The following is a 25,176-nucleotide window of genomic DNA, read 5'->3' on the forward strand; positions in this document are numbered from 1 at the left end:
TTATCTAATTCTCGGCAAAATCATTTTCTAGATGTTTATAGATGCTTGCGTCATATCAGCCATTTGGCCTCACAAACATGTAAAGACTTTGCCGCCGGTTGTTGAACAAATGTCACCGAGAAATAGGTTTCGATGGGTGGGCGCCGAGCTGGTATACCGTGTTTGGAAGTGTGATGGTGAAGAAGGGCCGTTTTGTCATTTTTACCAATATCGCTGGTTGCCCTGTTCCAGTCGGACCGGTGTTGCGTCCAACGGGTGGAAAACTTATATTTTGTCTGGCCGACATATTGTTCTTTGTATGTGCGGCACGCCAAAATTGAAGCAAGTTAGGTGTTGTGTCAGTTTGTACACCTTTCCAGTTATGGTTTCCTTGCGCATCTCTCGCATGGGTAGCTACCCGCAGTATTGTTGCTGTGAGGCAGGTTCGTAACCATATATGGGCATGGCACCATAGAAATCATAACACAAATATGAAAACGTACTTATTAATTGTGTGCGTGAAACCTTGGTGTTGACCAACCTATTGTGTAAGAAAAGGGCTGTTAAGCACCTCCTTAATATAGTTATGAATTGCCTTTACAAATTTAAATTATTGTGCGAAGAGGACAGGCGCTTGGAGAATTTCCCATATCCCGCTAAGCGCCACGTTCAATATTTAACAAAAGTTCAGGTAGCTATAACTTTTTATCTACAAACGCTAGACTAAAAATCAAAACACAAAAATCATATGAAAATTAATACTCTACACCAGTGGTTCTTAACCTTTTTTCTATCACGCCCCTTTTAGTAACGGACTTGTGCCTTACTTGTGTGATTTTTGTTCTGAAACTGTAAGAAAAGTCACTACAAAAAATGAAGTTTTGGCATAGAGCTTGCGCCCCCCATGAGAATTGGTTGACGCCCCCCTCCCCCCCCGGTTAAGAACCACTGCTCTACACAATCATCGCTTTTCCAGTTCAATAACTCCATGTTTTCGAGTAGTTATACCTAAAAATACAACCATCCCTACTAAAACAGCTTCCAAGCCATAGTACCCTGTACAAAAATGTCCATAACTCCCGAAATTGTTGTGCGAATTTTGAAATAATTCGACTTTTTTCTGAATCAGTGTGAACACCAAGACGCAATGAAGCGAAAAAACTGGATCGCTGCTGTAGCGTTTATTCGCCAAGCCAAGCAGTTTCAAAGAGAAGGTCACACTGCATCGATCGTGAATATATATGCGTGTGCGACACCTAGTGGATTTGTACATAGAAATAATACCACATCTCCCCTTTTGCAAAGGCAACATAATCAAACACAATTAGCGCAACAAAACACAATTGCACTACAAATCCAGTCGTTGTGGTTTTTTAACTAATCTACCAGAACGTGTAGTATAGGACTGTTCCTGAGTGGGCACTGGGTGAATGTGCCTTCTGTTCTCAGTTCACCACTTTCCCCACGGACAATGTATGACCGCGGTACAGCATGAGGTGATATCACTTCGCAGTGACGAAAATCACCGTCCTTGTTAATCCAGGCATACGTTTCCGGACATAAGTTAGGTAACCGATGTGCGCGATGTCGCGCATCATATTGTCTTTTTTGGTCAGCTTTAATTCTTTGATCACGTCGCCGAAAATCTTTGAGGAAGTTCCAATTTGGCACAAGGAGGTTCTTCCTGATGGGGACGGTTGTTCGCACTCTTCTGCCCATTGACAATTCTGCGGGAGACCAACCAGACTTCATAGGGGTTGATCGGTATGCCAGCAACGCTGTGGGAATGTCTTCTGCTTTTCGAAGTAGCCCTTTGATCGTTTGAAAAAAATACCGTCATCCGTTGGGTACCAAGAAAAGCCTGGTTTATCAAACAAACTATACCCGAAAGGTTTTTTAGCTAATCAGACTGATCTTGTATCCAAAGCAAGTCCTTTTTGTGCGTGTGATCGATATGGAATTTGGCTGGTCCCCTAACCCTGTGGTCCCAACAAATTATTATGCTCCACGCCCACCACTTTTCCCAATTTTTAACGCACGATTAAGTTGCAAAATAAGGAAGTCGTCCCTTTGTTTTTTTTCGACAAACACGCTATCGAATTCAACGAATGCTCCGCAACAAATTCCAAGTACTACTTATGGGCGGGATTCCCATCGGACAAAAAGCAAGGTAGGGGAGACCGGGGATAGCTCGGACTTTTTCAAAAAATTGCTCATATTTTTTTTAAATTATGAACCACATTCTTAAATTAGTAAAGCATTGCTCAAAAACCAAAAGGTTTTTCGCTCGTTTTAGCTCACTAAAAATGATCATTCAACCCATTTTTGAAACAGGTCTCAAATGTCCGAAGTCACCCCGGTACCGGGATAAGTGTCTTAACAATTCCTGATTTTGACGTAAAATACTTGGTCCGAGGTCATATGCAAATTTTATAAATAATTTATGCCACAATTTGTTTATTTTTTGAAAGTGGTAGAGATCGCCTACGTATATATCAAACCTAATGATAAGAGTATGTACCAGTTCCCTTTGCACTAATGTGACGAACCTACGGTAGCTATTGCTGGCTGAAGATTTCTGATTCTTACCGCGCCGCTGAGACTGTGAATAACAAGGAAGCCTTCCCTTTCCCCGAAATCTGATCCGCACAACAGACATACAACACGGTAGAATTCTGCGAAAGCTCGACACAAATCCCAAGGTAGGTCACTACTTTCTAATCGGACAAAACAACGTCAATAATACTAGGAAAGGTAAATGAGACAAACTATTGGGACGGGGTCATATGAAACTATAACGGCCTTTGTGCTAATTTAAGCGAACTTACGGTATCGATTGGCAATGAATAAAACTTGTAATAAAAGTGCAATCTCTGATCACTCGTCTAGAGCAGGGTTCTTCAACGGGAGCGATTTCAGGTTTTTGTAGATTTGGGGGGCGAATATATAATGAAGAAACAAGCCTCGGATTGAAGTCAGCAGATTTTATTGTAAAAAATCGATTTCGCTTATGTAAGCATCTGCAAAAATTACGTAGTAGTAATAAAAGCTACAAAAAAACACCCTTGAGAGTCTTTTCTTTACGCTATCACCTAAAGCTCACACTGTGAACTACAGTGTGGTAACGAACCTATAGTAGGCGATAGCGGAGATAAGGAAACAAAACACGCTCACACGTGACCGCGAAAACATGAAGCACAAACGAGTGTGCCAGAAGCAATGAATGCGACTGAAAATGGGAAATAATTAGTAAAAGGTAAAATCGAATGCAATAAAATTATCTAATTCTCGGCAAAATCATTTTCTAGATGTTTATAGATGCTTGCGTCATATCAGCCATTTGGCCTCACAAACATGTAAAGACTTTGCCGCCGGTTGTTGAACAAATGTCACCGAGAAATAGGTTTCGATGGGTGGGCGCCGAGCTGGTATACCGTGTTTGGAAGTGTGATGGTGAAGAAGGGCCGTTTTGTCATTTTTTCCAATATCGCTGGTTGCCCTGTTCCAGTCGGACCGGTGTTGCGTCCAACGGGTGGAAAACTTATATTTTGTCTGGCCGACATATTGTTCTTTGTATGTGCGGCACGCCAAAATTGAAGCAAGTTAGGTGTTGTGTCAGTTTGTACACCTTTCCAGTTATGGTTTCCTTGTGGTCGCCATGGTGTCCGTATACCGCGCATCTCTCGCATGGGTAGCTGCCCGCAGTATTGTTGCTGTGAGGCAGGTTCGTAACCATATATGGGCATGGCACCATAGAAATCATAACACAAATATGAAAACGTACTTATTAATTGTGTGCGTGAAACCTTGGTGTTGACCAACCTATTGTGTAAGAAAAGGGCTGTTAAGCACCTCCTTAATATAGTTATGAATTGCTTTTACAAATTTAAATTATTGTGCGAAGAGGACAGGCGCTTGGAGAATTTCCCATATCCCGCTAAGCGCCACGTTCAATATTTAACAATTTAAGGTTTTTGATTGCTTAAGTTCAGGTAGCTATAACTTTTTATCTACAAACGCTAGACTAAAAATCAAAACACAAAAATCATATGAAAATTAATACTCTACACCAGTGGTTCTTAACCTTTTTTCTATCACGCCCCTTTTAATAACGGACTTGTGCCTTACTTGTGTGATTTTTGTTCTGAAACTGTATTAAAAATATAACAGACAGAATAGGACATTAAAGTCACTACAAAAAATGAAGTTTTGGCATAGAGCTTGCGCCCCCCATGAGAATTGGTTGACCGCGGTGCAGCATGAGGTGATATCACTTCGCAGTGACGAAAATCACCGTCCTTGTTAATCCAGGCATACGTTTCCGGACATAGGTTAGGTAACCGATGTGCGCGATGTCGTGCATCATATTGTCTTTTTTGGTCAGCTTTAATTCTTTGATCACGTCGCCGAAAATCTTTGAGGAAGTTCCAATTTGGCACAAGGAGGTTCTTCCTGATGGGGACGGTTGTTCGCACTCTTCTGCCCAAAGACAATTCTGCGGGAGACCAACCAGACTTCATAGGGGTTGATCGGTATGCCAGCAACGCTGTGGGAATGTCTTCTGCTTTTCGGAGTAGCCCTTTGATCGTTTGAACAGCACGCTCTGCCCCGCCATTTCTCTGAGGAAAATATGGACTACTAGTAACACGCCTATACCTATACGCAGCTGAAAATTCTTTAAAATATCTTGAAGCGAATTGTGGTCCGTTGTCGGAAACAACCTCTTCAGGAATGCCATGGCGAGCAAAAACAGACTTTAAATGCAGTATCGCACTCTCCGAAGTGGTGTCTTTTAACATTTGGGCGATTTCGATGAATCTGGAAAAATAATCCACCACCAACATGTACGTTTTGTTGTTAAACAGAATAAAGTCGCAAGCCACTCGTTGCCACGGATAATCTGGCAATACAGACGGATTAAGTGGTTCAGCAGATTTTCTACGCCATTTCGCACAAACGGCACAATTGCCAACATAATTTTCAACGTCCGTATTTATTCCGGGGCACTACACAAATTTCGCCCTCTCTCTACATTTTACAACCCCTTGATGTCCTGCATGAATATTTTTTAGCACACTTGAACGCAACGAAGCAGGTATTAGCAAACGATCGCCTCTCATAATCAGACCTTGTTGAATGGACAGGTCTTCCGAGACCCTTTTAAATGGTATTAATTTGCAGTCTAACTTTGCAGGCCACTTACTTTGACAGTACTGCATCACCTTTGAACAAACTGGGTCCAAATTGATTTCATGAACAATTTCCTTGAGTCGCCGATCAGATACTGGCAAGGAGGCTATTACTGCCGACACATATTCCTCCACTTCATCAGAAAACATTTCTTCTTTTTCCGTTTTGCCAACAAGTGGAAATCTGGACAGTGTATCTGGAGTATAAAGACTCTTTCCGAGTACAAATACCATGTCATAATTGTACCACATTAGTCTGATGCGAAATCTTTGTATTCTGGGAGAAAGGTCATCTATATTTTTTTTGCTTAAGAGGCACAGTAATGGCTTGTGATCGGTTTTAATTGTAAATTTTAAACCAATGAGATAATCTCTAAATTTTTCACAGGCCCAAGTTACCGCTAGAGCTTCCTTTTCAATGTGAGCGTAACGTTGCTCAGTTTTACTCAATGATCGTGAGGCATAAGCAACAGATGCCCTTGAACCTCCTGTCTGATGAGAGCACCAAGGCCATAAGAGGATGCATCAGCTGAAACTACAGTGCGCCTGTAAGGGTCATAATGAGTTAACGTTGGTGGACTAATCAAGCGTTCTTTAATGATCTTAAAAGCTTTATCTTGAATATCCTCCCAAACCCAGTCAGTACTTGTTTTTAGAAGATTTCGTAGGGGTTGAGAAATTTCTGCCAAGTCCGGAATAAACTTTGACAACTGATTTGCCATGCCCAGGAACCCTCTAACCCCTGATACATTGCTAGGTCTCGGCATATTTTTAATTGCAATTAGTTTTTCGGGATCAGGTTTAATGCCGTTTTGGTCTATAACGTGACCCAAGAACTTTATGCTCTGCTTGGAAAACTCACATTTATCATTTAACGTGACACCCGCTTCCCGCAGTCTATTTAGAACACTTACTAGACGTTCATCATGCTCCTGTTTGGTGTTTCCAAACACTAAAACGTCGTCCATGTGACAAACAACACCGTCCAGATCAACAAGAATGGACGACATCTGACGCCGGAAGTGCTCCGGCGCTAGCGATATGCCAAAGGGAAGTCCATTGAAGCAAAAACGGCCACTGGGAGAGATAAATGTCGTTAGTAGTTTTGAACTATCGTCCAAAGGAATTTGCCAAAAACCCGAATTAGCGTCAAGTTTAGTAAACAATTTTGACAATGTTTCATCTACAGTGGGGAGCATTAATCTCTCGCGGAGTACACTTCTGTTTAAATTTGTGTAATCCACACATATTCTTTCCACTTTTCTTTCGAACCACCACCATACCTGAACACCACGCTGTCGGCTGGGTTACTCTAGATATAACACCAGACCGTTCCATTTCCTGCAATTCTTTGCGGACAGCTTCTTGAAGTGGAAGTGGCACTCTTCTGGGCGTAATCAGACAAAACGGGTTTTCATCTGGTTGTAGGCGAATTTTACAAGTCTCTGTAAATTTTCCTAATCCCGTGAAAACAGTGGGAAACAACTTATGATAATGCTCAGCGGAATCAAGGTGATTTATTTCGGAAAGCAAACACAGTTCTTTAATTGCAGGCCACCCAAGCAATGGCTTACTGACGGTATTAATCACGAAAATGTCATGAAATATTTCACGGTGGTCACTTTTTAAACAAGCACGAAACTTTCCACAGACTGCTAATTGCTCTTTCTGTGCACCTAGCAGTATTTGCGATGTTGGCGATAATTTGACTGATGGTGTATTGCGAAAATGTTCTAAACCGACGACTGTAACGTCTGCACCGGTGTCTATCCTAAAATGCATTGGTTTTCCATTAATCTTCAGCCATACCGTTGGTGCATCTAACGCAAAGTTAGTTTTAACGTTATACCTACAAATGGTTCAGAGTCATTCCAGCTTGCCTGTTGAACACAATTAGTTGCCCGTTCCTTGCACAGTCTTTGGTAATGCCCCCTCCTTCCGCAATTAAAGCAGTTTCTTTGTGCTGCGGGACAGGTGTGTCGGCCCTTAAGGAATAGACCACAATTCGGCGGCTGCTTCCTGAATCTGGAAAAGTTCAATCGTCGCACCGCATTAACTTTCCCAGGTTGACTTGACACCTGTAGGAAAGCTTGTTGCTTTTTTATAAACTCCGTATTACGCACGGTTTGTACAGCTTTGGCCAATGTCAGTTGAGAATCCATTTGCAGCCGTTCCGATAAACTTTTGTCAGTTAAACCAACCACAATTTTGTCACGAATTAATTCTTCTTTCATGTTTCCATAGGTTACATCTGTCCGCTTGGACATACAAAGAAGTTATGAATTCATCACATGTGTTATCATTCTGCTCAAGGCGATTAAAAACGGCCCGCTCGTATATGACATTGATGCGGACATTGAAATATTCATTAAATTTTCCCACAACTACCTCAAATTTTGCGGAGTCTTCGTTTGATAAACAGAATGACGAAAGGATGTCATCACCTTTGTCACCCAGCAAATATAATAAAAGATTTACTTGCTTTTTCGAACTTTCCTTGTTCAACTCCGACGCTTGCCTATATCGTTCAAATCTTCGCACCCAGTTGTTCCAACTGTTAGGATTATCAAAATTGAACATTTCTGGTGGTGATATCTGCGCTTGAAAAGCCATGCTCCTGAAGATCCAACTTCTGACACCATGTAGCGTTTATTCGCCAAGCCAAGCAGTTTCAAAGAGAAGGTCACACGGCATCGATCGTGAATATATATGCGTGTGCGACACCTAGTGGATTTGTACATAGAAATGTTACCACAGCTGCATTTGATATTTTTGAGCGACGGTGCTGTCTAGTAAACTGAAATTTTAGGTAGTTTTTTTGGTATAACCTACTAATACTGTTAGTGATTGTAAGCTTTGTTACACTGCTAACTGATAGCAGATGAATTTGACAACACCTCCAAAAAAATTATTTTCTTTGTTTTTTTTTGTTTTCAACTGGTAAGTGTATGTCAGCAAGTTGATGAAAAAGAGTGCATAACATCAATATATAGTGATAATTGAATAGACAAGTCTTCTACCAGTGCATATAAACCTTTTCCACAACATAAAAGAGACAATGTAAAAAAAGACAAGGAAAGAATCAGCTGTATACATTTGAAACTACCCTAGTTACTGGGTGACGCCCACCGCCACACCCACATGTGTTTGATTCTTGAACAAATTGCATGAATATGCTTCCATATATGATGCTTTGACAGCAAATTATGCATCAGAGATGTGACAGTGACATGACCAAATCATCATCATGGAACTTTTTGTGGATATACCCTTCCGAGAACAATTGGCGATTGTTATGCAAAGAAAAGAATGTGAATAATTAAATATACAAGCCAACTACCAGTGTATAAGCCTTAGTCACAACGTTACATAGACACTCTGGAAAAAAGACAAGGAAAAAATCAGTTGTATGAAATTGAAGCGACCCTATTTACTGAGTGACGCCCACACCCACATGTGTTTGATTCTTGAACAAATTGCATGTATATGCTTCCATATATGATGCTTTGACAGCAAATTATGCATCAGATATGTGACTGTGACATGACCAAATCATCATCATGGAACTTTTTGTGGATATACCCTTCCGAGAACAATTGGCGATTGTTATGCAAAGAAAAGAATGTGAATAATTGAATAAACAAGCCAACTATCAGTGTATAAGCCTTAGTCACAACATTACATAGACACTCTGGAAAAAAGACAAGGAAAAAATCAGTTGTATGAAATTGAAGCGACCCTATTTACTGAGTGACGCCCACAGCCACACCCACATGTGTTTGATTCTTGAACAAATATGCTTCCATATATGATGCTTTGACAGCAAATTATGCATCAGATATGTGACTGTGATATGACCAAATCATCATCATGGAACTTTTGGATATACCTTTCCGAAAACCATTGGCGATTGTTATGCTGAGGAAAGAATTACTCAATTGTCTATTGTTAGGAAGCAAAACCAGTGTTATGGAAACAGAATAAAAACCTGGAACTAAAATAAATGACGGATTAATTCTTTTTTTATTATCATTTTTTTTATACTGCACCCTCATAATGTTTATTTTATGTTATGTACATTTCTTACTGCTATTTTGTTGTTTTGTACGCAAAAAATACAGCAATCCCACCAGTCTAAATTTGCATGCGCACATCTCGCCATTGTGACGTCATAGAGAGAAACCGAACACAACGTTCGAAAGGTTAGACCCTCCGCTACAATTCTTCTCTAGATCATTTTCAGCTACAACCAACACATAATTAGCAATGTTTACAAATGTGCAGTCACTCCTTTCACACCTTTTGTTAGTTTTTGCAAGAAATTGCCTCCAATTAATTGGCTAATTAGAGAAAAATTTCAAATGGGAAGTTAATTTTTTTTTTTTTTGTGAAAACTATTGCGTTCAAGCTATCTAGTGGTAAAAACCTTTTGTCCCTAGGCCCACTATAGCGCGAGATATGCGCATTTGAAAAATGTGCTGTAATTACAGGTGTTGGTCCCATACAGGGGACAAGTGGCGGTTAACGGGGCAAGTTAGGTGTTGTGTCAGTTTGTACACCTTTCCAGTTATGGTTTCCTTGTGGTCGCCATGATGTCCGTATACCGCGCATCTCTCGCATGGGTAGCTGCCCGCAGTATTGTTGCTGTGAGGCGGGTTCGTAACCATATATGGGCATGGCACCATAGAAATTATGACACAAATATGAAACCGTACTTATTAATTGTGTGCGTGAAACCTTGGTGTTGACCAACCTATTGTGTAAGAAAAGGGCTGTTAAGCACCTCCTTAATATAGTTATGAATTGCTTTTACAAATTGAAATTATTGTGAGAAGAGGACAGGCGCTTAGAGAATTTCCCATATAAGAGCATGGCACCCCATATAAGGGCATGGCACCATAGAAATCATAGCATGGCAGCAACATGGAACGTATATATGCTTGCAAAGATGCATTTACAAAAATATTATGTAGAAAAGGACAGTTAGGCAATGAATAATCGACTATTTAGCTGACAAGATTGTTGTGAATCATACCATAGCTGCACTGCACTGGTGAGACCCATTAGGTTGAAACAGTGACCCTTTCTGCAGCTCAAAGCTCACTGTAAAAAAAAATAAACATAATGCAGTTGTTATTTACGAACTTTTAGTGTTACAAAAGGGTAGTAATGCAGCACCAAACTGATATATGCAGTAATATTTTATATTATTTGATAAATACACTTGTAGCTGCGACCTGAAAAAGTGTCATTTTGTAATTGATTTAGTAACGCAGTCGTTATTTTCCAATCTATTATGTTAGAAAGGGCAGTTATGCAGCTCCAAGCATAGGTCTGCAAAAATAAATGATGTGTGTTGAAGCGAAAAAATATGCTAAAAAATGCATTTTCGATGAAATTTCAATGTTTCTACAACTTCTGGATTATGGACCTTGCTCTTGTTTACGATGATCATTTCGCATGATAAACAAAAGACAATGGATGGACATGGAATTTTTGCCTCAATGAAAGACCTCGCCTACCCTCCTACTGTAACCAGCTACTGTAATTGTTGTATTTTTTCACATACGTTTTTAAAGTTTTACAGGCAAATTGCTTCAAGGATGTTTTGTTAAATCTTTGTAAACATGAGTATAGACCTAACAGTGTAATATTAATATGAAATTCGATCCTGAACGTTAATATTGACATCGTTTATAAGAGACCTGTTTCCCACATACAGAACGACAACTCAAATGTGTCTCACAATAATTATAAATAAAAGATATAAAATGCTGTAGCCTGTTGGTCCGCCCTAACATGGGCCATATTTTAATAGGCCATATTAATAAAAGATTGTTTATAACTGATTAGTGTCAGATACAGAGATTTGGAAGAACACAACAATAATCTGTTTCTATGGAAAATATACTTTTATTAAAACACCGGTATGAAAATGATAAATTCCATGACAATTAACTATTGATGTAACAGGAACGACCACATGTTGGAAAGCCTCGCTAGATTTGTAACAGAAGTTATTAAAGTTCACAACTGGGCATGCAGCAAAACACAACATTTCAGATCAATTGTGAAACTATTGAACAAACGCACCTTGCAACCCTAGCTTGAAGTTGTTACATCTTGTTTTTGTTGAAACAAAAAGTTTCCCACACTGATGAAACGCAACTGCAAACTATATTACCGATTTAACATACAGTGGATTCAATAAGTAGTACAAACAGAAGCCACAACAAGGTGCCATTTTGGTGCCACGTGGGAGAAATTTGGGGACATGCGTACCATGTTGGTGCCACGTGGCCCGTGCCACTTTTTGGTTACAATCCCTGTTGGTTGCTGTCATCATTTAATAAACAACATGGGCTTGATTGCTCAACTGTTTCTCTGTATTGTTAAGTTTTAGAAACTGCGGGAATGCGGTTCCCCAAGCAATAATAGCGTCCGCGAGTTTGTTCGTTGTTAGCCGGAAACGATCAGTCCAACTTTGTGCCTCGTTGATGCTGGCGTAGATAATTTTCTCCGAAAAGCCGGACTTTCTGCACTTGTTGGAAATTCGTTACAAACTTTCCAGGTAGTAGCTCCGGGTTTCGTTAAGGCGACGCAACCGACAAGCTTCTCCAAGGATGATAGACTTCTGTATATGTTTTGAATGGTATGATGAACCGTGAAGGAAACAACGTTCCTTTGCCGTATCTTTTACAAAGTTTCTTGTGACAAATCCGAAGTTGGATTCAGAATTTGGGACATGGTACACATCCAAAAATTCCAAAGAACTGTTCCCCTTTCTGAAGTTCATTGTTCGCACAACAATTCGTAGTCCAACCGAGGAAAAGGCCGTTGTAAAGCTTGAACCTATGTTTGTGGTCGTCGTTTCTCCTGTCGCTACCCAAACTATGTCATCAATAAACCTTTTGAAAGGTGCGCTTTATTGAGCGTGTTCGCAATAGATTCGATGACGTAGTGAAGTGCAATATTGGCAATGGACACAAAATGATAGTCACCCGTGGCAATCCCCACTTTTGCCGGTATGTGTTGGCTCCAAACTGTACCAGCAAGCTATTGATATGGCAAGTTTAACCAGCGTTTGTTCTGCGCAGGAACTGTAATTGGAGTTGCGGTGCACACGCCAAGGCTTGCTCAATTAGTTCCCTGCTTAGATTCGGATACAACCCAATCAAAAAACTTCCGCCGTTTATCTGCGGCCTTTCTTTTCGCACAATCGGCTCTTCCACGATTATGTCTTGTGTGGCCAAGCATGTGAATAACACACAAACGGAGTGCATACATACAAGACTAGAGTATGGTGTTACCATGCTTGGCAGTAACTTAAAAAAAATGACAAGGCTAAAACGTGTGTCGTTGCGGCGGTTACCCGACCTGCGTCTGTATGGTTACTACTCCTGGAAACCCCAAACATGGAGTGCCATAAATGATGAGTAAATGCCCTTATATCGTTGTCCCAATAAAGTTCAATTCTGTATCCCCGGTCTTAACAGTGCAGGTGTGGTGATGGAGGACCGTGTTCAAAGTGTAAATATTCAAGCAAAGACTATTCTACTTTGAGCTACTTTTTTAGTGTCTGTAACTTACTAAATATTTCGGGTATATTGCTCACTGTTTTTTTCATTAATATCTAGTAGCAAAAATGCAGAGAAACGCGAAATTTTTTTTCAGATTCATTCATGCGTGAAAAGCGTGGTTTTGTCAAGTCCACGAGGCCAGACGTCATCGCTTCAAAAATGTTCAGGTGTATCTCTGTAAATCTATTTATTGCAAGATTAGGAAAATACTTGTCGGTTTACCAGTTGTCGGGGTATGTCCCCGCTGGGTGACCGAGGGGTGCGACTGCGTCTCGGGCCTCGCACCTTGCGGATCCGACGGAGTCTCGATGGCAACTTGGTTCTCTATCTCAAGGTTTACTGGTGGAGTTAAATAACTCCTTCAGACAAGTCTGTGCGTTTTCTAAATAGTCTAACTCCCGACTAAACATCCACCAAGCTTCAAACCAGTCCAACGTTGTTCATAAATCCATTTATTGATATAATCCAACGAATAAATCCACGTACAGTACAGTTGGGGCTCCTATACAGTGTACTAAAGCAGAACCAACAGCCTAGACCCTTACACAGCAATCACTCTGCTTATATAGTCTGCGGTTGGCCACACGTATTGATACCTTATTTGGAGTAGGTTGACTTTGTTTTCAAAGAAGTACCTGTGTTTTAATTAACCTTATTTATTATTTGCCAACTAAATGCCTATAATTATTTTAACTTGATTTACGTAGTTAGTTTGGTTGCTTAAGTTACATAAATGGCTTTATTTCTCAAGTTTATGACACAATTATAATGTGACTGTTTCTACCGGCTACAATTTTTTGACCTGCCACCAGCTCGGCAAGTTTTTCCTATTAAGTTGTCCGATCAGTGATTGACCTAAACCGGAAATTAGTTCTTCTTTTTTCCCATGTCGTTTTATTGGACATCACAACTTGGACATGCGTTGAACGCGTGATTGCAATGACTTTGGTTTTAACTCTCGGTCATAAGATAGTTATACGCTTTGGGACTTTTTTAGCATATACATGTGTTGTGCGGCGACATACTGCCAAAAATGTTAGTTGTCTCTGTTGTTATGTGATTTTTTTTATCAGTGTTTGTCGCTTCGTTAGTGTAGTAAAATATTCATTCGCATGGATTTAAACTAGCAGCATGCGTTTTCCTTTTTTTGTTGAACCTTTAAAATAACTACGAAAACTTATTTACAAATATTAGGTGCAAAACTGTAAATACAAGTATGGCCCCGAAAAAAAGCAGAACTTACTAACAGTCAAAATGCCTGAAACGGACTCAGATTCGGAGAAGAAAACACAAGCTTGCACAAAGCAGTCAATCTTGCATGATGATTTAAGTAAGGAAAAGACATGAAATCCGCTGATCAAAAGTTACGCAGTGAGTGTAAAAGTACTTCATTAACTACGACTCTTCTGGCCGCATTTCTGCAAAGAATTATATAGATTCCGAAGTAGAGAGTTTTACTGACAGCAGTATTTCAAGCACAAGTTATGAGTCTGAAACAAAAAGCATAACTTCACTCAAGCAATCTTCTTTTTCATGCTTGTCCTTTGTAAATACCACAACATTTGGCTGCAACACAACCAAATGAAAGGCAATACAATCCTATCATAAGGAGTAGCCAACTAGTTACAATGGTTTACTACCACCTCCAAATCTGTGTAACCAAGATATGTCTTCCGGAAAATACAGGGTGCCCCCTCAAAAAAAACGTACGCGCGTCTGTCCGCACCATGTGACTCGTCGCATTTGTAACGTTCGAAGAAAAAAGACCTAATATGTTGACCTAGTTTCGCTTGCGTAACTGACATCGGTTGTTGCAACGTCGGTCTTGCAGTGTCTTGCATTCAAACACAGTTTTTCGATACTTAATGACGTCATAGTAACAAATTATGACGTCATAATATAGCCGTCCCCCTGGAAAAATGAAAACTAGGCACGTATGCACTAATGATAATTTTATGCACCAACGTCATGCTAGTCATCACACTGGGATTTCAGTCTTAACTACTGTCAAGGTAGACATGGTATCCGGCTTTGTGTTGGACTATATGCATATGGCTTGTTTAGGAGTTATGAGAAGGCTTTTGTTATGGTGGCGAGAAGTTCCTAAACAGCTGCAGTCAAGGCTGCCATCTCCAGCAGTCCTTACAATGAGCCAAGTTATTAAAGATTTTCAAATATTTGTTCCCGTTGATTTTAACAGAAAACTGAGACCTATGCGTGACATTTTGTTTTGGAAGGCATCAGAATTTAGATTGTTTTTATTGTGTGTAGGCATTGTGCTGCTTAAAAAAAACCTCGCATAATCTTGCAGGGACCTAAGTGTGCAGAACGAAAAACACTGCCGTATATCTGACTCCTGAATCTATTAAAAACATCTGCCAAAGAAACTACCTTTGCGGCTTTTTAATTATTACACAAAACGATAAACAAACATACCTTGGTTTAATACACGTACAATGTTTCTTAGCATGCGCGTAATTTGGTTCGTTCCCTCTCGTACTCTATCTGGTCTCCCTTGGCTTAAGGCCGTGCGACGGTATTTATAATATTTTCGAAAATGAGAAAAATGCGATTATTAAGGAACGTCGATTTCGAAATTAAAAATATAAACCGATTAACACATCTGTGAGAGATTAACGCATCTGGCGAAATAGAAACGAAGCGATTGACCTACATTGCATTTGCGCTTTGTACGGAATTTCAATACACAAAAAATGACGTTTAAATAAAATAGTTTCTCTGCAGAAAGTCCCCCGCTGCGAAAGTGTTTGTTGGGTGAATGTCAGGTGTTAACGTGCGTCTTGGATTAGCACGCTGAGGTTTAATCGTGCCGAACATCTTCGTGAATCGATATATCGTTGAAACGTCCAGTAGCATTTGAACGTGCACTGAAGTTCGATGTAGATCGTTGTTGCAATCTGTAGACATTCTCGAACAAACAACAGTTAAATTTTCTAGGCCTAAGTTACTACATACGTATCGCGCGTTGTTATGATTTGTCAGGTGTTTTGTTAGTAATTTTCTTTTTATATTTGCGTGACAAACAGCTTCGGTTTTTGCGATGAAGCAAGTGACATTTAATTCAAGCGCTGGAACAACAACAAGGACAGAGAACTTGAGGATAATATACAAATAATAATAGCTTTGAGTATTGTCATGTGTCAAAAGTTCAAATTAACAGTGAAAAAATCAAACATGTCTTTAGTAATTTCCAGGATTGGCATTTAATACAGTCCACTAGGTGACGGGCTTTGTGGGAAAAAGGTGTTGCAATGTGAAATGTAACTCGTGTTTTGGCCGTAATCACGAATCTCCCACAAGGCAAATTGTCGACACGCAGTGAAAATATATGTGTGTGATGCATCAAGCTGCGGTCTGAGGAAAAATAAAAAAAAATAGTCGCATTGAAAGTTACCAGTGCAAAATGAGCTAATGGGTAAATCACTAAGTGGATTTTTAATTCACCCACTGCACAATGCATGGCTTCAGGCTCAGCAACCAAGCGTGTATGGCTTCTGGTCACTTGCGAAGTTGAGGCGTCATCAGGTGCGCCGTGCGACTAGCAGTCATGTGCTGCCCTTCGAACGCGTTGTCCGGAATTGTGAAGAAAAAAATGTGTGCATTGAGTGAATGCGTCGCGGCCAGCGCGATAGCCCTGTGATTGCTCACTGAAAACACCATTCTGTAAATTATGCATTTCTCCTGTTTTTTTTCCTATTGACAAGTTGATCAATTAAAGTAAAGGTTATGTTTTGGAATTAAACATGACAACCACAAGTCTAAAATCATTGTTATACCGTATCCTACATCACAGGCAACAAATAAGGTTATCCACGACCGATGTTAATTCGATTTCGGGTATTAAGAAGCCGTTAGTCCCGTAATAAAAAATAATTAATTGACGATTCGGAGTCATGTATTAGCCTATTTGGTGAAATTTGAAAACGTAGGCCTATTCAATAATATCCGCACAACATTATATAAGGTTGACATAACATGACGTAACCATTAAAATGCCGGAGGCATTATGTAACAATCATTAACATTTACTTAATTGCGTTTCAACAAAACATGCTTTTCAAAGCAGTTTGGCATTGAGCTTAATTATAGAACGTTTTAACGCAATAAAAAATGCACCAAACCTTTTCGAAATACCCAAGTGCTTGTTTCTTTCGTTGTACCTGTCTGCCAAAATATCTTACGCGGAACAAACCTGAAAAACTTGCTTGACATGGTTATATCTCGTATCTTATGTTACCTAAATTCAGATAATGACTGCGAAGTTATTATATCAGAAGGTTTAAATTTGCGGGTTCAAATATCACGTCGGGGTCACCAATTTCTGCAGGGACCTAAGTGTGCAGAACGAAAAACACTGCCGTATATCTGACTCCTGAATCTATTAAAAACATCTGCCAAAGAAACTACCTTTGCGGCTTTTTAATTATTACACAAAACGATAAACAAACATACCTTGGTTTAATACACGTACAATGTTTCTTAGCATGCGCGTAATTTGGTTCGTTCCCTCTCGTACTCTATCTGGTCTCCCTTGGCTTAAGGCCGTGCGACGGTATTTATAATATTTTCGAAAATGAGAAAAATGCGATTATTAAGGAACGTCGATTTCGAAATTAAAAATATAAACCGATTAACACATCTGTGAGAGATTAACGCATCTGGCGAAATAGAAACGAAGCGATTGACCTACATTGCATTTGCGCTTTGTACGGAATTTCAATACACAAAAAATGACGTTTAAATAAAATAGTTTCTCTGCAATCTCAAATCAGCGCAATTTGCATTTCTTAAACTTCTCTGTAGCAATGCGATTTTTACTTGCAAATGGAACATCAGAAAAGGACTTATGTTTATGTGTTAACTTGCTTGAGCAGTTTGTGGAACAATGTATTTTTATTTATGGAGAATCTTTTGTGAGTCACAATGTTCATTCCTTGATACATTTACCAGATGACTACAGACAGTATGGTTCCTTGGAAGGAGTGAATTGCTTTTCCTTTGAAAGTTATTTGGGACGATTGAAAAAATTTGTGAAGTCTGGTTTTAAACCATTGCAACAGATTAGCAAGTTTGTGTATTATGCAAACCAGCATGTTTCTGCAGGTTGTGACAATGAAACCTATGGGAAGCCCGCAATACCGTTACTAAATATTAATGAAACATTAAATTTTTCTTTGGACATGTCATCTATTGTGCATTATAAATCATGTGTGCTGCCTTGTCGAAACACACAAGCAGATTCAACCATTTTTTACAAAGGCCTGTTCATTCCAGTCGAGTTGGCATTTATAGAGTGCTCCAGTTGCAAACAAAATATGAGCTAATTAAGTAACTTTTGAAGTAAAAAAATGTATGATTTTGCCAGATAAACACGTGACTTTGTTTGTGTTGTGCTACTTCACTGTTAAAAACCTTAATATAGAGATTGCAAGTTTGTAGAAATGAAAAATGTTGTATGTGTTAAATTTGTGGATGGCTCAAATGATGTAGTGCCAAAGAATTGGATGGTTTCAAAAACTGCTTGTAAATGGCCAATTGATGTACGAAACGTTCAGGAACTTTCAAAAAAAAAAACTGAGCCTGAATATTCGTGGATAACGTGCCCATTTGTCATGTACGGCCATCACTGGTAGTGTTTCTTTGTCGAACTTTTACCAGATGTCTGGCTGAGGTTCGACACCCATATCTGTCTGCCAAGTTAACCGAAGAAAAGTGGTTAAGGCACGGAAGAAATTTTTTGATTGGGAACGAGACAACATCAGCGGCGACAATATACAACTCTTGAGTTCCCACTTCAAAATCTGCATTTTGTTGTTGCCATGTTACCAGTACTTTTAAGGTAGTGCTGGCTGTCCTGGCAATACGCGTTGACAATTGAGCAACAGAAAGTAGTGGCGATCGGTTTTAATATGTGCTCAAGGACAGCTGTGGTACGGGATGTGCACAAGCCACAAGCTGATTGCACCAGTCTAACGGGAATGTCACAGACGTGTAAACTTTCAAGTTGTGAAATTGATAGTTTGTGTGTTTTGAAGAGCGGGATTCCGATTGCTGAAGTACTTAGCGGATAGGCCTATCATAAGTCCCGTGGTGTGGTAAAACAATTCTTCGGAAATAGCACCCATGTTAAGCAATGTGGTAATGTGGGAGTTTCACTTCGCTGGTATAGAATCTTATTATCGGGATGTCCACTTGCGGTCGGAACTAACCTGCTCAAACCCAGAAAGTTCGCTTTTCATTATTGCGTTGTAATCATCAACAGATGCAAGTATAATTTTACCGTCTTTATCAGATTTGCATATGACAACATTTTTATCATGGTGGAACAAGCACAGACAGAAGTGGAGAACATTCAACATCGATGAAGCGGGAGCCCAGCACACTACAGAGCTGGCTTACTGCTTTTAGGTCTATTGCAATCCGTACCCACACAGGGCCAGGGTGTTCAAAACCATGCCGAAAATGTGGCCTATGTGGACATTTCAAAGGCTTTGACAGCATGGTCGACGAAGTTCACCAGGTTGAAACACTATCTGGTGCAGTCAAGCTTCACGACCAATTGGATTGTGCAAGCTGTGGAATTTATACAGCAATTTGCAGGGTATGTCAAGAAAAATACGTCGGAAAAACAAAGAATAAGTTCTCCACAGGGTGGAACAAGCACAGACAGATGTGGAGAACGTTCAACATCGATGAAGCGGGAGACAAAAGTGCGCTTGTAAAGGAGGAGCTACATGCTACTCTGTGGTGTTTCTTAAACAACCCCCTATGGAGCATTTCACAAAGCAATATACAAAAAAATGGTACTAACTGCGTTCACGTGATATGCCCAACGTTTTTATCTACATGCAACGCATGCTTGCTGCCTCGGCGCTACACCACGCATTGCTACTCAAGAGTGTCTTGGAGGTTACCACCAGCCGCCCATTTGTTTGGTCAGTTTGTAGTATTTATTTTTCAGCATTTTTTTTTGTTTTCGGTTTTGTATTAGAACTGAAGATGCTTATTTTAGCGAAACATGTATAATTCTGCAAACATTTTTATCTCGCACTAATTTCTGGAGGTGAAAAAGACTTTCCCATGTGAATTCAAATTGTATTTTACCTTGTACTCCTGTATTGTTTTAGATCCTAGGTTTCGTAGTTTGGATTCTGCTAATTCCTCATAGACCCGTGTTTCAACCTTGAGGACTTCTGGTGTTGGCCTTGTGTTTCGGGATGCGGAGCTGGAGTGGTAAATCCGATTCGCATTTTGATTCCCCATTCTATTCTTCTAACATGGGAATGTCTCTGTTTCCTCGGATTTTTTGGTCAATTTTGGGGTTGGCATAAAGTCCAGGCCTCGTGTTAGAACTACCTTGGCTTAGTTGTCGAGTGTTACACCTGATTTGTTGATTATCGCGGCTTTGATTTTCTAACAAACTTCAGCAGCTCGTTTCGCCGCCCTTCTTCTGTGGTATCTACATCTGTCCCGTTTAGTTCCTCTCTGTTTTGCAAAATCAGTCCATTTTCTTCTAATTTCTCGTTGTTTCCAAGACAGCCAGTTAAGTTAGCGCGTGTAGTATAGATTCCTCCTCCTCCAGAAAATGTCACGTACATGCTTTCGAATTGGCAAAGATAATTTTTTTCCAAAAGCATCAGCTTCCCTAACATTCTGATATTTAATTTTTCGTGACTGCTGTTTAAGTAATAGATCAAAATCAATTCCTTTTCTGTGATTGGAAGGAAGAAGGATCTTTGATCTGATACATTCCTTGAGAAACCAGATTTTGACCTTTGTATGCTTCTCAATGCCTCTGGGTGAGGTGATTCCTGCTTTTCTTGTAGGTACGACTTGCTTAGTAGCTGTAGAGGAATCTAGCCCTCGGTTAGGCATTATTTATTTATCTGCGACAGCAAATTACTTTGGTTCGCATATATATTGAAGCAATAAGCCTCGGATTGAAGTCAGCAGATTTTATTGTAAAAAATCGATTTCGATTTTGCCTTAGTAAGCATCGTCAGTTTCTGCAAAAATAAAGTAGTAGTAGTAGTAGCAATAAAGTGCACACAAAAAACACCCTTGAGAGTCTTTTCTTCAAGCTATCACCTCAAGCGCACACTGTGAACTACAGTGCGGTAACGAACCTATAGTAAGTAGGTGATAGCAGAGATAAGAAAAAAAAACACGCTTACACGTGACCGTAAAAACATGAGTGTGCCAGAAGCAATGAATGCGACTAAAAATGGAGATAATTAGTAAAAGTTAAAATCGAAATGCAATAAAAATTATCTAATTCTCGGTAACATCATTTTTTGGATGTTTATAGATGCTTGCGTCATATGAAGCCAATTTACTTTTTGGGGGCCATTTTTGCATGCATGAAAATATGCTATACATTGCAGCGTAGTTTAGTAAGTTCGACTCCGTGGCAGACTTCTTTGTTTACAGCGCGATGGCGAGAATAACAACGAGAGAGAGTACGAGCGACTAAGAGAGACTGGACTAGACTCTGTTCAAGGATTGCGAAATGGGCGTTTCATAACAAAGTGTCAGAAGTAGGGAAACATGCGTGTTGCTACAACATTAAGTTCTATGTTTCCATGTCGCAAGTTGGTTTAGCGCAAAATGTTTGGTCCATGTTTAACGTTTTGGTCGTGTTTCCATGTCGCATACGTATTCCAGCGTAACAGTTTTTCGGCCTTCACTAATCGTGATTTTTAAAAGTGCGATAACCTGACAAATCGTCTCTATCGGACGCTTGTGTCACAAAAAAGTTGGGTTCAAACTGTGTGGCAGTTGTTTTAGTGTCTTTCCGCACTTTTAATTAATTTTTTTTTTCAATTTTGTGCATAGTACAATAACCATTTCATCAACCTTGAATACAGATTGGCAAAGTTCTTCCAAACAACACAAGAGGTATGTTTAACCATAGAATACTAAAACATGGAATGGAAACTCTTTTCGTCACGCATGAGTAACACTTTACGCAAAATGCAAGTAGTTTCATCCTTAATCTTTTAAAATATGTGGATGATTTTAATTATGACGCGCTCTAATACACTTTTTAACCGTGTGTTACAAGCCACCTTACTGACTAAAAAAATGTTAATACGTCATCGAGTCAACCTCAAAGATGACGTAAGACATGTAATTACGTCATTCAAGTGATGACGTAATGTTTTAGATTTGCATATCTGCCTAAAAAGCAATCATGGGATTCAGAAACCTAATATTTGAACAAAACAGTCTGACCCAGAGGTCACATTTTTGCAGTCATTATTGGGTATGTATCAAAATGTTTCATAGCTCCTCTTTTTGTAAAGACATATGTTGGACAGATAGTGCAGTACTACATGAAGTAGTTTTTGGCCCAAAATGTCAGATTGTAGCCTTTGTAAACCAGATAAGATAGGGCCAAATTTAGCTGCTTAATTTTAAAGATTGTATTTACTTGGTTAACCATACTTAAATCTGGCAGTTTTTCATCTTTTATGCAAACAATATTAAATAATAAATAAATAGTGGTAACTATCTAAAACATATTGACATAATCAAATAAATTCTTGTGTCGTTTTTTACATTCCATTGATTTTGAGCAATTCATGCACATATGAGCCGATGCTCTGTGAATATTAATGAACTTGCTTTTTTTGTACTAGTAATCTACCTTGTACATTTTTCCCACACATCACTGAGTTTTCTATTTGATTTCATTGTAAATATTTGGTTGCATATTGGCATTTTTGTCCGAAAGTTCGCCTTTTAAGTGTTGATTAGTCCAATATCCCCGAGAAGAAAACAAATTTGATGGAAATTATTTTTGTCAAACTATTGCACACATAACAGAAGTATTTTTTTTACTTTTATCATAACACTTGGTTGAATGCTCCTGACACAGTTGAAAATATGTAATGTTTTGTTGAACTAAATATAATTGCCTTTTGTTTCAGCAAAATTTTTTTTTTCTTCTCAGATTAGTTTTAAGTAAAACACAACAGAATTTGATTTAGATATGTGTTAAAATGCTTCTGAGGAGACATGTCATGTTGAAGAAAAAGATGAAAGTTTTCAGAATTTGCTCGTATGCAAACACTTAAAAACAAATTATAGTTGGTTTATATTGAAAGTATTCCCACTGCCCTTGAGTATTTGCAATCAACGTATATTTTGTCAGGGCTTAGCTTTTTCAAACCCATATTATGCACTAAAATGTTGTTTTGTGTTGGACTTTACTGACAACATTTGCACTCAGCAGTATGAACATGGTGTTTGCGAGGTACTTCCTGATATCAACTGATTTTAATAATTTGGCTCATTATAATATCTTCATCTCCATCTTCATCAAGATACTGAAAAAAGCAGTCATACTATCGTTTGTTCAATGCCCTGTTTTTGCAAAATAAATATTCCCAAACAACCGCATTACTGTGTGCAGAGACACTGTCCTAGAAAAAAACAAAATAAGCAAGTAGTTGATTTCACATAACAAGCATAGGAGTTGATAATATTACTCGATTTAGCCTCCCACTGCTTGCAAACAGCAAAAGCGCGCAATTATTTGTTTGTAGTTTGACTCAAAAGGCAGTAGACAGCAAATCGCCTTAAAAAATGATGCGACACGATTTATTCAAAATCATCCACATATTTCAAAAGACGAGGGACCAAACTTCCTGTTACTTTAAAAAAGTTTTAAATTTTGTTTAAAACACCAAAATCGCATTTAACCCAATGCATTTTTCATTTCGCGTAAAGTGTTACTCATGCGTGACGGCGCACTTTCAGCGGAGTTTCCATTCCATGTTTTAGTATTCTATGGTTTAACTTGACTCAAAAAAAAACTGCTGTCAATCTTAGATATTTAAGAATCATTGGAAAGAGATGATTACTGCAATACAAGTGCACAACTGGACAAAATTATGAATGTTTTTCTTGTTGATTTGTTGAATGCTTTTAAATATATTCACAATAAAAGCGATTTACGGAGGCTGTAAGTAACCGAGGACATTCATTTAAACACAGTGCAAAACGCGCGTTAAATTAATTAAAAAAACTGCTGTTTACTGCACTAAAAGCTACCAAGCCCTGCTGAAGTCATTACATAGCCGAAAAATTACTTGGCCAAGGTCAGTTAAGGACCACCTATTTTGGCCTAAAAATTAAGCCGTTTTGGCCAAATACTCTGCCTGCGTCATTTGGTCACATGGCCCAAATACATGGACAAAACTCGCGACATGGAAACACAATAGGCCATTTGGCATTGTGTGTGATTGACTTGTATTAGAAAGAGATTGTTGATGTACATTTTAATTGTGGTACGCGGCGTTAGTGTTACGGTATATCTGTGTTTTTATGCTGGCTGCTGCTGCACTGACCGTTCGTGGAACGTAGTACAAAATATAACACTGCCGTATATCTGACTCCTGCGTCACTGTAGCGGTCTATGCAGTATGGCTTCTTCACTTCACGAAATCCACTTTCAGTTTTTTATTACACATGAAGAGTTGTGCATTGTACTTAGCACTGTGACACGTTTAGTATCATGCCATGCACAAGCCAACAACTTATCTGATCTCATGTCTATGCGAAAGGGTGATGATCCTTCACCCTTTCGCATAGACAGCTTCGACAACTTCAATTCATCTGGCATCTTCTTGCGGTTGAAAGAGACTGTTCCACATGAAAGGGGAAGAATAAAAGCTGTCCTTCTAGACAGTGTGGTGCTTTACAAGCAAAGGAGCCATTACATTTTTAACAATTATGTGTGTTTTTGGTAAAGTATTATCAACACTTTCGGTCTGCATCAGCAACAACAAATACTTTATACCCCCACTTCGATGGTTTTTTGGGATTGCACTGCTTCAGTGTACTTCTGCCCTTGAATGCAATGGTCATTTCATCCAATGAAATTTCTTTTCCAGGGGAATAATATTGAATAAATTTTGGCACAAGGACATCGATAACTGGCCTAATTTTGAAAAGACAGTCATACCCAGGTTCTCCTCGTTCTTTTATGTTTTTGTTGTCAACAAAATGAAGAAAAGACTTGATATTTTGAAATCTATTTCTAGACATATATTTTGTAAATTCAGAGGTCGCTGTTAGGCTATTTGTCCTCCAGTACTCTGCATAAAACACATTCCCATAAAAACTTTCATTTCTGCATGAGTTACAGGCTTCCATGTCTGGCACCTGGATTGTCGCTTTAGTTTACCTGTTCTACTAAATATTTCAATTCTTTCTGTGGCATATCTGTTGGTCCCCAAAAGTTCCAAAATGGCTATTGGCAGAGAACATGACAAGTCCCTGCTTCCCTTGTAACCAACATGCTCGGCAAACTTTTCTTTATCTATCCTACTTGCAATAGGCTCCAATTTAATTGATTATCTGAAGAACTGCTTGGTTTAGCCTGAGCTTGTACCTTTCTT

The 25,176-nt window shown here is 39.2% G+C and overlaps 1 protein-coding gene across 1 annotated transcript; it reads left to right on the forward strand.

The window, feature by feature from the left end:
- The first annotated feature begins 14,667 nt into the window (after positions 1-14,667).
- On the forward strand, positions 14,668-19,177 carry LOC145909608 (uncharacterized). Its single transcript, XM_082996979.1, has 4 exons — positions 14,668-15,038; positions 17,520-17,872; positions 18,135-18,200; positions 19,062-19,177. Exons 1-4 carry the CDS (start codon positions 14,668-14,670, stop codon positions 19,175-19,177), a joined length of 906 nt encoding a protein of 301 aa, XP_082853105.1.
- Positions 19,178-25,176: the final 5,999 nt, after the last annotated feature.

This window comes from Ascidia mentula, chromosome 7, assembly GCF_947561715.1.
Source record: "Ascidia mentula chromosome 7, kaAscMent1.1, whole genome shotgun sequence".
Lineage (NCBI taxonomy): Eukaryota > Metazoa > Chordata > Ascidiacea > Phlebobranchia > Ascidiidae > Ascidia > Ascidia mentula.

Excerpts from the sequence above, each read along its gene's own strand:
- LOC145909608 (XM_082996979.1), top strand. The coding sequence starts at position 14,668 with ATGAAAACTAGGCACGTATGCACTAATGATAATTTTATGCACCAACGT. Across the intron at positions 17,873-18,134 it reads AAACCAGCATGTTTCTGCAG|ATAAACACGTGACTTTGTTT; the intron begins GTTGTGACAATG and ends TGATTTTGCCAG. Across the intron at positions 18,201-19,061 it reads CCTTAATATAGAGATTGCAA|ATTTGCATATGACAACATTT; the intron begins GTTTGTAGAAAT and ends CGTCTTTATCAG.